This window comes from Chaetura pelagica, unplaced genomic scaffold (assembly GCF_000747805.2).
Source record: "Chaetura pelagica isolate M959 unplaced genomic scaffold, ChaPel_1.0 scaffold676, whole genome shotgun sequence".
NCBI lineage: Eukaryota > Metazoa > Chordata > Aves > Apodiformes > Apodidae > Chaetura > Chaetura pelagica.
This window is the reverse complement of record NW_009953724.1, coordinates 214,818-226,766: the sequence shown is the minus strand read 5'-3', so window position 1 is coordinate 226,766 and position 11,949 is coordinate 214,818. Positions and strand designations below refer to the sequence as shown.

The 11,949-nt window shown below is 42.4% G+C and overlaps 1 protein-coding gene across 4 annotated transcripts in view; it reads left to right on the top strand.

The window, feature by feature from the left end:
- Positions 1 to 9,552, top strand: part of PTP4A2 (protein tyrosine phosphatase type IVA, member 2) — a 10,774-nt gene extending 1,222 nt beyond the window's left edge. For 2 of the 4 annotated variants that reach the window (XM_010000552.1, XM_010000553.1), the window contains 4 exons: positions 888 to 980; positions 5,830 to 5,960; positions 7,682 to 7,756; positions 9,106 to 9,552. In XM_010000552.1, the coding sequence (XP_009998854.1) occupies positions 888 to 980; positions 5,830 to 5,960; positions 7,682 to 7,756; positions 9,106 to 9,214 (408 nt within the window). In that variant the 3' untranslated portion in view covers positions 9,215 to 9,552. The remainder of the gene's footprint in view (positions 1 to 887; positions 981 to 5,829; positions 5,961 to 7,681; positions 7,757 to 9,105) is intronic. The other 2 variants (XM_010000556.1, XM_010000555.1) reach the window with 2 other exon arrangements.
- Positions 9,553 to 11,949: the final 2,397 nt, after the last annotated feature.

Genomic DNA, 11,949 nt, shown 5'->3' with positions numbered 1-11,949 from the left:
GGTGGTAGCTCAGTGTATTTCTACATTCTAGTTTGCCCCAAACCAGCCCTATCTTTGTGCCCTTGTATCTTCTATCTAGAGGACTTTTATCTTGTGTGTGCAGGTCCCTCTCATTCCACTGAGATTCTGTCATCTGACACTGATGTCTGACTGTGGCTGTTAATAGACTTCCATCATCTAGCAGTGTGCTATTCACCTTAAATCTGCTCAGATATTTGTGGTTAATTTAGTCTGAAAGCCACATTCTTTTGGTCTTCATACATTTTTTTTTCCCCCATTCGTGTGGATTTTCTTCCTTTTTCAGGAATCTGGACTCTGGAGCAGGTATTATTACTGATTGTTAGAAGTGACAGTGATTCAGTCCAAATAGGAGAGAGAATTCTTCTTGCTGTATGAACTTTCACAGTGAACTGGAACAGCTTTTGTTTGATCTTCTCATTATTTATCTAACACAATGTGCTACTTATAGTGCATTACAAGGAAGCTGGAGTATGGTGGTGTGTGTGTTCTGTTCCTCTCTGCCTCAAAATGTCAACACTGGCTGAAGCAAACAGTTCCAGGCTTCTATTTAAAGAGAGGAAGCTGCAGGGTGACTATAGGCAGCTATTTTAATTTTGCTCTTATATATGCTTTTTTTTTTTCCACCTTGACACTCCTGTAGAGAAGAAGACTTCAGGTGTGTTTCATAGTCCTGTCTCTTGTCACCCTTGTCCTAATGTGGGCCATAAACCTCCTTCCTGAGTTGGCCCTTCCTGGTGTGTCACCTTGGAGCTGTGCAGCAGTTGTACAGCTGACTGTCTGTAAAAATGTTTGGTTTTGTAGCTGATGAGAAAGCTCTTTAATTTGACTCTTGTCAGTGTGCTCATGTGTTTTCCTTTGCCTTCAAGGAGCTGACGAAGTATGGGGTGACAACCTTGGTGCGAGTCTGTGAAGCCACGTATGATAAAGCTCCGATCGAAAAAGAAGGAATCCAAGTTCTAGTGAGTTGCCTTTAAAACTGTATAAAAATGAAAAAAAAAACTGGTCTGGAAATGGTGGGGATGGCCTTCATGCTTTGGGCAAAAGCAGTGTGGGCACCTGCATCAGCTAAAGGTGGTTTGGGGAAACTTGCTGTACTTCTGTGAAAAGGTACCTGCTGATTCCATACCTAGAAATATCTGTCCCTGGACTTCTGGATTTGTGGAGATGTTTTGGTTGCCTTTTAGTGAATAGGTTAATCCTAATCCAGTGCTCAGCCTTGTGGTTCATACAACTTGGTTTGATCCTTTTTCTCTAGACACAGCGCTCCTTGACTTTACTCTTGACCTTCTCGGGATGCAGATGAAACTCACTCTCACATAAAACCTTCCCTCAATCTTTCAAAAGGTACCTTTTGAGACTGTAGCTGACACCTTGATACAGGCTTCCATGGGCTGGCTGTAGCAGGGTGTTGATTGACAGCCTCATCACTCCCCTCAAAATGGAGCCTGGCTGCTGCCTTAACTGCTGCTCATAGTTAACATTATGCAACGACTGTATCATCTAGTATTGCTTGATGTTTTAGGGGAGGTTTTTTTAAGAGGTGTGTGCTCATACTAAGCTTGCAGGCGGTGTTTTTCCAGGCAATACATGTGACTTATTATAGAGTGTCAGATATAATCAGTTTATTTTATTGGAGTGAGTAATACTCTGTTGTGAGGCCAGAAGTTGCATCTTACCTTCTTGTTGCAGGTACTGGGTCTTTTGTTACCTCTTGATTTTTGTGGCTCAGCCAAAGCAAAACTTCTGCAGTTTTCCATTAGGAGAAAAAACTTGTATCCTGGCATATCTGTGAAAACCCCATGTACAGGTTGGTCAGGTTTCTTGGCTTCCAGCCCTAGGAAGCATTTACTCCAGTTCCAGGCAGCCATGTGTGCCTCAGCATTGTTGGAAAAATCAGTCATTACAGGGCTACCAGTGCTCCTAGGGCTGTGCTCTGGAATACTGTTCTTCACTCTAGAGCTGTCTTGGAGTTGGACATCACAGTGTTTTAGGTCACACTGTTGTGATGCTCTTGAGGTTGCCAGAGATGGGAGGATTAAACTCCTGGTGTGGAAGCCCTCAGAGCCCTGATTTAAGCTGAGGCTTAGGCTATTTCTGTGTTCCTGTGCTAAAGCAGAGATCTGAGTTCTTTCTAGAAGACTTAGGACAGTTTTGCAGGTGTCCAGCTCTGCCCTGTGAGGCCCCCTGACCTTGGCTTCTGCAGCTGTGAACAAAATCCTCCTTCTCCAGCCCACGGGGGCCCCGGCGAGGGCTTTGGAGTCTGCACTTCTGAAATAGCTTGGGGATTTTGATTCTCAAGAAACTTAAAAAACTTGCTGTTGCCTAGGTTTGAACTGAAAGCAGGTTTTTTGAGGAAGCTTTTCTAAAAACTGGAAATGCTGTTTCCGCCAGCCCTGCTGAGCAGGGTGCAGTTGAAGAGCAGCACACGGCGGAGTCCTGTGTCTGCACAGGTTTCCTCTGCACACGAGCCTCTCCACATTCAGCACAGACCAGTTCCACTGCTGCAGAAGGCAGAACAGAAGGGAGCATAAATCCCCCAGGCATCTGTTAAGGCTAACAGAAAGCAGGAGGTGACAGGGATCGCTGATCCTGATGATCCCAGTCAGGAGGTTGTCTTAATAATTTACTGTATTGCAGCAGAGCTTTGGTGCTTGAGGTAAGTTTAACTCATCACCAACAGGACTGCCTCCTGTGTAGCTTTTCCTTCCTGCCTGCTTTTTCAAAGCAAGGTCCTGTTGCTGTTTAGAAATGGTATTGAATTGCCATCTGGCTGAGAAAATAACACGTCACTATTTAAAGCTAATATTTGCTGGCAAAAATAACAGTAAGATTAAAAACACAGCCTGAGAGAGATTAGTGTCTATTTTAAAACCGTTGAGGTCAAATGCGTAGTTGAAGCCCCTGGAAATGAGAGCATTTGAGCAAAGCCTGTTCTCATGACATGATACAGGAGCATGTACTGGCAGGATGGGTAGAATGTGGCAGCTAGAGAGCTGCTTTGGCAGATGGCATAGTGTGAAAGTAGAGAATGAGATGTTCCATGTTTGAAGTAGTACTATCGCATGCACATGTTTATCAACAGAGATTAAATCCAGGAGACAGCAGGTGGGGATGGATCGAGTTTCTGTGAGCTTCTGCAGTTCTTACAGTTATGTTCACGTGTAAGGTCTTGTAACAGAAATGCTTCATCACAAAAACTGAAAGCTTTTAGTGTTGTTTTTTTTCTGGAAGTGTTCTAGCACTGGCTGACAACCAAGCAGGCTGCCATAGTTCTGTTCATCTGCAGGATCCAAGACACGTGTCATTGTTCTGCTTCTGTTACTCTTCATTCCTGGGTCAAGCTTTCTTGTGCTCTGAGCCCTCCAGAGGGGCTGTCACCTGCATGCAGGCAGGAGGGAGCCCCCAATTTAGAGATGTGACTCTGTTGCCAGCTGATATTTACTGCATCCCCATGGGCTTTGGTGATGAAGGTGGGAATGTTCTGTGTTGGTCCTGTGCAGGTACAGGCACTTCTTTCTGGGAGTGTTTTGCTGCTTTCACTTCAAGTCACACAGGGGTTTTGAAAAAAGGTACTTCTGTCACTTTAAAGTCCTGTTACTGCTTCTTGGTCGTCTCAGTTCTGCATTGTCAATCCTGCCATGGTTGCTGACTGACAAACCCGAGCTGTTCTGCTGAGCAAAGCTGCTCCAGACAAAGGGCAAATAAGAATAACCCTTTCTTGCCTAGAATCCTTCCCAGCTGCTGCAGGGTGGCACAAAAGAGCTGTATTTTCAGTTTGTGCAATCTCACCCTGGTTATTAATGAATGCTTTGGTTGTGGAGCTTAGCAATTTTTCTAGCCTGTCCAACAGGAATTGGGAGGTGATTCTGGCAGAAATCCCAATCAGGAAAAAAAAACAACTGCAAAACTTTGCTGTGATTACTCCTTTAGTCCCAGAATTATTCTTGCTCCTCATTCTGGGCAGTGTCCCCTGCAGCAGTGTTTTTATCAGTGCTAATTTAAAGCCTGTGGTGTACCATTCCTGGGAAGGTGATGATCTGTGGGGAGCTGATGATTGTCATTAATTCAGGCCAGCACAAGAGTTGTGTGGACATGGTGGTTCACGTGGAAGCTGAAGCAGTGTAGCAACCTCCCGAGTTTGGTCTGAAGGATTTAATTTAATCCAGAACTAGGACACAGAACTGACATGTCAATCCTGTGCTTTGCCAGGCAGTTTCAAAGGAAAGCCTCTTGCAGTGGGTAATGCCTCTTCTCTTGGCAGCCCATATGTCTCTTCCTGGGACAGTGGATGACACTAAGCCTAAAATAATATCACTGGCAGCGTGTGATTGGGTGGAAAATCTCGTAAAAGCTTTTTATTAGAAAGAACAAGTTTAACATTAGGATCTTGTTTCTAAAGTTTTTTATTTTGCTGTGTTGTCCCAGATACCTTTAATTTCCCGTTTGCTATAAAGAAGTTCTCTGCACTCTTCAGACTTAGTGTATTCTTCTGAGTTAATTGCATGTTATTTCAGTAACTTGCAAACTTTTTGGTTTTGTAGTTCAGAGATGCATATTTCCACCCTGCAGCTTTTTGAAGTGCTAACACATTTATAAGGTGCTCCTGGGCTGAGGCCTGTGCTGAACTATACTTGCTATTCAAGAAGTTTGAGGGTGGCAATAAGTGCTTTTCAAAATTAAAAGTCTGGGATTTGGTTCTACTTGTTCAGAGTTTCTGCATGCTTCTTTCAGGCTGCAGAGACTATTACTTCTTGTTAACCTCTTCTCAAGATAATACATTAAAGACATTTTTCTAACCAATGCAGGAAGAAAGAGGCTTCATTTCAAAGCAGTTTGGAAAGGTTCTTGAATAATAAAAATGCTGGCTATGAGTCTCTTGTAAAATACATTGCATTTGTTTAATGAAAATTGTCAAATAACACCCAAGTGTTGTTTTTTCCCTTGCACGTAGGAGTGCTCTTCTTCCAGCACTCCCTGTGTCTGAGAAGATGATGGAGCATGTGATGTTGTGCTTGGTTTTCAAGCACAGGACACGGAGTGCTGCTCTTAGCACAAGTTCTAGGGGAGAGCTCTGACCTCAAGAAAATGGGAAGCTGCTCACATGTGATTTCCAGTGACAGCCGTGATGTTGATATTAAATGTAACCTAAGTAGTTTAAATGTTGGCTACCCCTTTAATATTAAGGCAGAAATGTTAACTGTAGCTGCTGCTTTGTCTTTGTCTAAGCAGTCTCCTTTTTTTGCCTGTGAATGTGTTTTGGTTTTTCTTACTTGAAATTAGCCAGGTAATTTTAACTCTTACTGATTGGATTCATGGCAGCTGAAAGTTGATCTATTTGAGTTGTTACAAAGTACCTTCTCCCCTGCTGATCCACTTGCAACAGAATAAAGCACCTTCTTTGTACAGAGTCTGCAGTACAAATAGTATTTTAAAAGGTTGACACAACCACAGGCAAAAGTCTGCAGAGTTCTCATCTTTCAAATGTTTATTTGAAATGTCTATTGATTTTTACATATTTTTAATAACATGTGATTTCAAGGGCAGCTATTTTTCTAAAAATCCTATACTACCAAGGAGTTAGTGTAGAGTTTTATTGGAATTTTATTGAAAAGTGCAATTAAATGGTTGTTAAACGTTTAGTGTTGCATTATGATATTGACTTGCAGGCTTCAGTGCAGCCAGAAAAATGCCCACAGCACTGCTGGTGTAGTGTAGAACACTTCTCTGTTCCTTCTCCCAGTGCTGGTTACCAGGCTGTTGGTTATGGATTGAGACCCATGGAGTTAATGCCCTTTTTCCCCTCCAAAGGACTGGCCGTTTGATGATGGAGCTCCACCCCCCAATCAGATCGTTGACGACTGGTTCAGCCTGTTGAGAACCAAATTTCGTGAAGACCCTGGCTGCTGTGTCGCTGTTCACTGTGTTGCAGGGTTGGGAAGGTCAGTGCTCTGCTGGCTTGTTTTTGTACTGACTGTTTGTTTGTTTGGGTCATGGAGGGTGTTCAGTCAATGCCAATTTCTGTGCTTTCTTCCAAGTAACACTTGAAAGCAGCAGCATCAAGTTTGTGTCATTGACGTAAGAGAAATTGAATCTTAAAAATCACTAATTTCATAACCCTGATCCAGGATGAGAGAAAAAACTTGGGAGAGTTTGTTCAAAACACTCCTGTCAGTCACAAGGAACACAAACAGAGATGCTGTTAATTTGAAAAGAAATAAAATCTCTGGTTGTGCTTGACAAATGCAGCATACATGTATGGCACGATTTATAAGGCTGTAGAGATGGTGTTTTTTCATTTCCTCCTGTTTTTTAACTGGTGTACTATTAAGCACATGGTAATAAAAAAAGCATTTAGGAAAACTGGTTCAATTACTGTCTTACTCTAAAGTGGTTTCACTTCAGTGGTGAGAAGGGTTAGGCTTGTATTTCTTGCTCAGATACAGGCTGGTGTTTCTCTCCTCACCACTCAAAATACAACCTCCTTCTCTGGGAAGAACGTCCTTTCAAGATGAAATAAAGACAGACTGATTTGGGAAAGCTAAATGCTACATTCAAAGTCCCAGCTGTAATTTCTGAATATTATATTTATGCTATGGGCTGGGAGGAAATGGAACTTAAGTGTTAGGATCCTTACAATAACCAAGGGGCAGTAAATATTGAAGGAGATGAATGAGTGGGCAAGGAGGGTGGATTAAAGAAGTCCAGCACAGAGATGGAGTGTGTCAGGCTCTTAAATTTCCTTCTCTAGAGAAGAGGAGGGAAATGGAGAGAGAGAGGGAGAAAGAGCCAATATTTAAAAGACACAAGAGCCAAAAACCCCAAGGCAATTGACATTTGTTTATCCATTTCTACTCTATTTTTATCTAAGGAACATCTTTAGGAAGGTGCCCACGTGTAACTCAAGTGATGTTCAACTCCCCTGTTTCTTGCATAATATCAGGCCAAAGGGTACCAGAAGCTTCCCACCTTCTGTGTATCACACAGAGCTTGTGTTGTGTATCTGTTGTTACAGAATGACCTTTTTGCTGTTTTCAGACTGCTTCTGGCAGAGGGAAAAGCAAAAGCTTTACAGATTTTACTTTAATCTGGAAAACTGTCTGCCTGTAGTAGGGAACTGCACTTCATTTATAGTCAAAACACACAGGATTTTTTTAAGGTGACTTTTGGAGTTGCAAATTGTTTCCTTTGGAAAAAGAGTAATTGTGTTTATGCAGGTGCAGTGACAGTGAGAGCTGGTTTTCCTGAGCTGTATATTTTCTTTAGCCATGAGTGCACCTTGACCAGTTGCTGGCACCTGCTTAACCCTTTACTTCTTTGCTGTCAGTATGTGCTGTGTGCCATAAGAATCAGACTGCACACAAGAGGTGTTACTTGTTTTGGCTAAGTAGAAAATTAGGTTATAGTGAAATGAGAGAGCATAAAAATCTATAATTATTCTTTCATGGCCCAAACACTCAAGAACTATTGATAATGTGTGTGTGTTGGAAGCAGAGCTGTTTACTGAAAGAAATTTTACATTAGGTACTTAGCAAGCAAATGTCTTTCTGTAGGTAATGTTTAAAGAGGAAATACTTCAAGCTGTTTGTTTAGTTTGATGTATTTTGAGGGCTTCAGTATATTGTTTCTCCAGCTCTTCCTTAAATATTGATTTCTCCTTTAGGGCTCCTGTCCTGGTTGCACTTGCTCTCATTGAATGTGGAATGAAGTATGAAGATGCAGTTCAGTTTATAAGGCAGTAAGTTACATTCCCCATCCTCAAGAAATCCCTCTTTTTATGTTGTATGTGAACAGCACGTGTCTCCAGCAAAGCTTGTTGGATTGCTGGTTTGTTTTTCTGGTAGCTACATCCTGGCAATAATGGGAATGACTTCAACATGAATGCTGAGGCTTGTGCCTTTTCATAGAATCACTTGGGTTGGAAAAGACCTTTAGGATCATCAAGTCCAACCATTTCCTCTGTTTAAAGATGAGGATTAAAAAGTGAGCTCTCCTTTTTCTGTGTTTTTTTCTTTAAATTAGGGCTTATGAATCCATTGGCCTAAAACTCAAAGATTTTGAACTTGAGAGGAAAAACTGTCTAGGCTGGGGCTACAGAAATTGTAATTAAAAACAAATAAAAATTAAAGATTGTAGTGAAGTTGGGCTCTCAGAACTTCTACAGCAATTAAGTGAGCACCAGCTCTCCTGCAGGTGTTGGGGGTGAGTGCATTAGCCACCCAGGAGATGTCAGCCTGCCTGGAATATCACAAAACTGGTGAAGGATGAGAGTGCAGAGCTCTGTTGGTTTAGTGATAACATCAGATCTTGAAATGAAGCCCAGCAGGTGAGATTATGTTGAATGAGCTTTGCCAAAAAAGCAATTTGTCCTTTTATGGACTCCCAGGGTCTTCAGTTTTCTTAAACTGTATTGCAGTCAACAGATTTTTCTGGATTTTCCCTTTCTTAAGTCCCTTTTCTCTCTTCCTGGCCATGTTACCTTTTATTCCAAGAACCTCCTTTCTGAGAACCTCTTAGAAATTTGTATCCCAGTGTCATGGTCCTACTTAGCTAATATAATACACAGCACACAAATCTGCAGGGAAAGGATGACCTTGGTGTTGTTCAGTGATGATGGAAGGAAACTCTCCCAGTCCAGGAAAATATGCTGAAATTTGCTAACTGGATTTTTATTTTATTATTGGCAAGAAGGTGATGAACTGCCATGTGCTAGCCTGCCTTGTCCTCCCTCAGGCTGTCCAGGGGTACAGAACCAAGCCAAAATTCTTTACTGTGAGGGTGGTGAGACACTGGAACAAGTTGCCTAGGGAAGCTGTGGTTGCCCCATCCCTGGAAGTGTGGAAGGGCAGGTTGGATGGGGCTTGGAGCAACCTGGTCTATTGGGAGGTGTCCCTGCCCATGCAGAGGGGTGGAACTGGATGATCTTTAATGTTTTTTCCAACCCAAACCAGTCTGGGATTCTATGAAAATGCTGTTTTCTAGATGGATCAGTTCTTGTTTCAAAGCTTTTTATCTACCTGAGGATATACGTGGTGATGGAAGCAGTACTTTTTCCATTGATATTAGCCTTCCTTCTCTTTGTTTTAGGAAAAGGAGGGGAGCTTTCAATTCCAAACAGCTGCTTTACCTTGAGAAATACCGGCCTAAGATGCGATTACGCTTCAAAGATGCCAACGGTCACTGCTGTGTTCAATAAAAACAAAACAAAAGAATAAATCTCAGTCGAAGGCAGAAGGTAGCATGGCTGTTTTCTGGACTCTTGGCACCTGGAAATGTGAATCTGGAATCAAACTACATCATCAAATTAGTGGTGGAGTCAGTGCTCCTCAACCTCAGTCCTAATGGTGGTGATTGAAAAAAAAAATAATTGAAAAAAAATTAAAAAAAAATAAGATTAAGAGAAACATTTCAGTGAAGGATTTTCTCCTTAAGCTGCAGTTTGAACATCTGCAAGGAGAAAATAAGTTTCTGAATCTCCTGTATTTTTAACTTTTTAAGAAAAGAAATAAATTTTATGTCTTAAGGAAAACCAGCAGAGCACTGGCTTGTGCAGAAACTATTTTCTTGATTTGAGGAAAGTACCCCAAAGTTAGGGCCTGATCCATTCCTTTCTATGGGAATCTTTTAAATGGAGTTGCCTTTTTTTTTTTAGCATTGCTGGGGCCTGGCAGAGTTGTGAGGAGGATCCTTTGTTGCTGTATGGGAGCAGTCTGACAGCCTTAAGCCCAACCTGGGCATGTTCTGGAGGTTGGGTGGTGTCTGTGCCGTTTGTCTGTGTGGTGTTCAGGCTCTGCAGGTGTGAAAAAAACTTCCTGGTGGGCTTTACCAGAAGACTCACTGCCTAATATTGTTGGTGAACCTGCTAAAAGCCTTTTCTGACTGGTGGGAGATGGTGCTTTTAACTGTGTGTGTGTGTGTGTGTGTGTGTGTGTGTGTGTGTGTGTGTGTGTGTGTGTGTGTGTGTGTGTGTGTGTGTGTGTGTGTGCACGTGTGGGATTTTAGGTGTGTGTGTCAGTCTTATTTTTCCAAAGAATTTGGCTGAGGTGTTAATTGTCTTTCTGTTGCTAGATAGAAGATCTGTCCCAGCAGAAGACAGGAGTGTCCTAGGTGAGCAAGGGACAGTTCAGACAAGGATTTAAAATGAATTTATCAGTCATAAGGAAGAAGAAGAGGCACTTTGCTGCTGTCCAGATTCCCTGTCTTGCTGAACACAGTAAATCAGGATTTGGGGGAAGGGTCTCATTGTGTTGTGCATGAGGGAAAGGTGGGATACACACGGGAGTGCAGTCCATGGAAAAATACCTTCTGGGGTTGCTTTCCCAAACTAGCCCTCATGTACAGTTCAGTTTAACCACTGATTGCCTTGTCATTTTTTTAAATTAGGTTCTTTTGGAGGGAGAATCTCCAGTTAGACACCAACATGCCTGTTGTGGGTTCACCCTTGGCAGACCCTAAATACTCTGTTTTTTGGAGTGTGCACTGGCACCACATCCTGTTCACAGGGCCATTGGGGGTGTCAGTGAATTAATCAAGACAAGTAATTTTCCAGCCTCTAATAAGCAGTTTCAACCAGGCTACTTCTACCAAACACATTAACTTAGTGCCCTGTGCCAGTAGTGACCTCATATGCTTTCCACTTGACATTATGTCTGTAATATTCAGCCACTAGAGGCTTTGAATAGAGGTTTAGGGTCAAACTCTCCTGTGATCCTTTGCTGTGGAGCACCAGAGGCCTTTGCTGACCTGTGCCTGTCACAGGTGCAGAGTGGTGCCCGTCCTACACCCCTACCTCAGCTGCTGGCCAGGTGAGCTGCCTTCACAGGGATTTCTTCCTGCTTTTACTCTGCAGCATAACTGCACAAAGGTTTGGAGAACACAGGGGAATGGACCTTTAGAATTGGATTTCTGGAAGGGATTTATAAATTTAGGCAAAGAATAATGGTACTTGTCAAGCCCCTCACTTCACAGGTATGCCAAGAGGCCTGAGGGCCAGGGCTAGAAAACCCACACTCCACCAAACTCAATCTGTACCCTGGCTCAAGCTGTGTTGTTGTACTGAGGTCCTTCCTCCCTTCAAGCTGTGTAACATTTCTGATTTCTTTAATGGGTAAAGGAGCTGGGAAAGTGTTTGTGATGCCAATGCCTACATGAGGGAAGTGACGTGTCTGGTCATGTTTGAGTCCATGTGGAAGGCAGATGATGCTGAAATTACCAAATTCTGGCCACTGCCTTCCCCTCACAAACTAAAAGCCTGATGTTTTAACTCTGCAAATGAAAATTGATGTTTTTAGTAAAATGAAATACTGATAGTTAAAGCTGATTTGACAAATGATGGAAGTCAGATTGGAGGGGAAGGTGTTGAGCTGCATTAAAAACCAAACCCCAAGCCCTTCTGAGGAACAATAAAAACAATTTTACATGCTATCTGTATAACTTTGCATTCTTGCCCCTAGTTTTACTCTGATTTATAATGTACTGATTATCATATACTATGACTCTGCAGCCTTAATTGAGGAAATCCAGTGAAAAGTGCAGCCTCAGACAGTGTAGACACAAATAGGGGAGTGTAATTGTGACCAATGTCCCATAGGCACAGTACTTGGTTCAGCACTAGAACACAGTGCAATAAAGTTCTTGCAGTAAAATGTCTTCCCTCTGGCTCTTGATGAATTTATTGCAGCTTGTTAATGTTAAATGCTCTTGTTTAATCTGGTTTGTAAAGGCCTTTGGACAAGTTTGCCCATGCCCCTTGTCTTCCTGACCACTGTTGGGTGTTGCATGGCTTGGATTTGGTAGTGGGAAAGGCTCTTCTGCCTTTGAGAAGAGGTGCTGCAGACAGCAACAGTTCTCTTCCTTTAAATTACCTGTTTAAAAATGTGTAAACTTGCCTTTAAACAAACAAAACACACACACACACCACCCCCGCCCCCC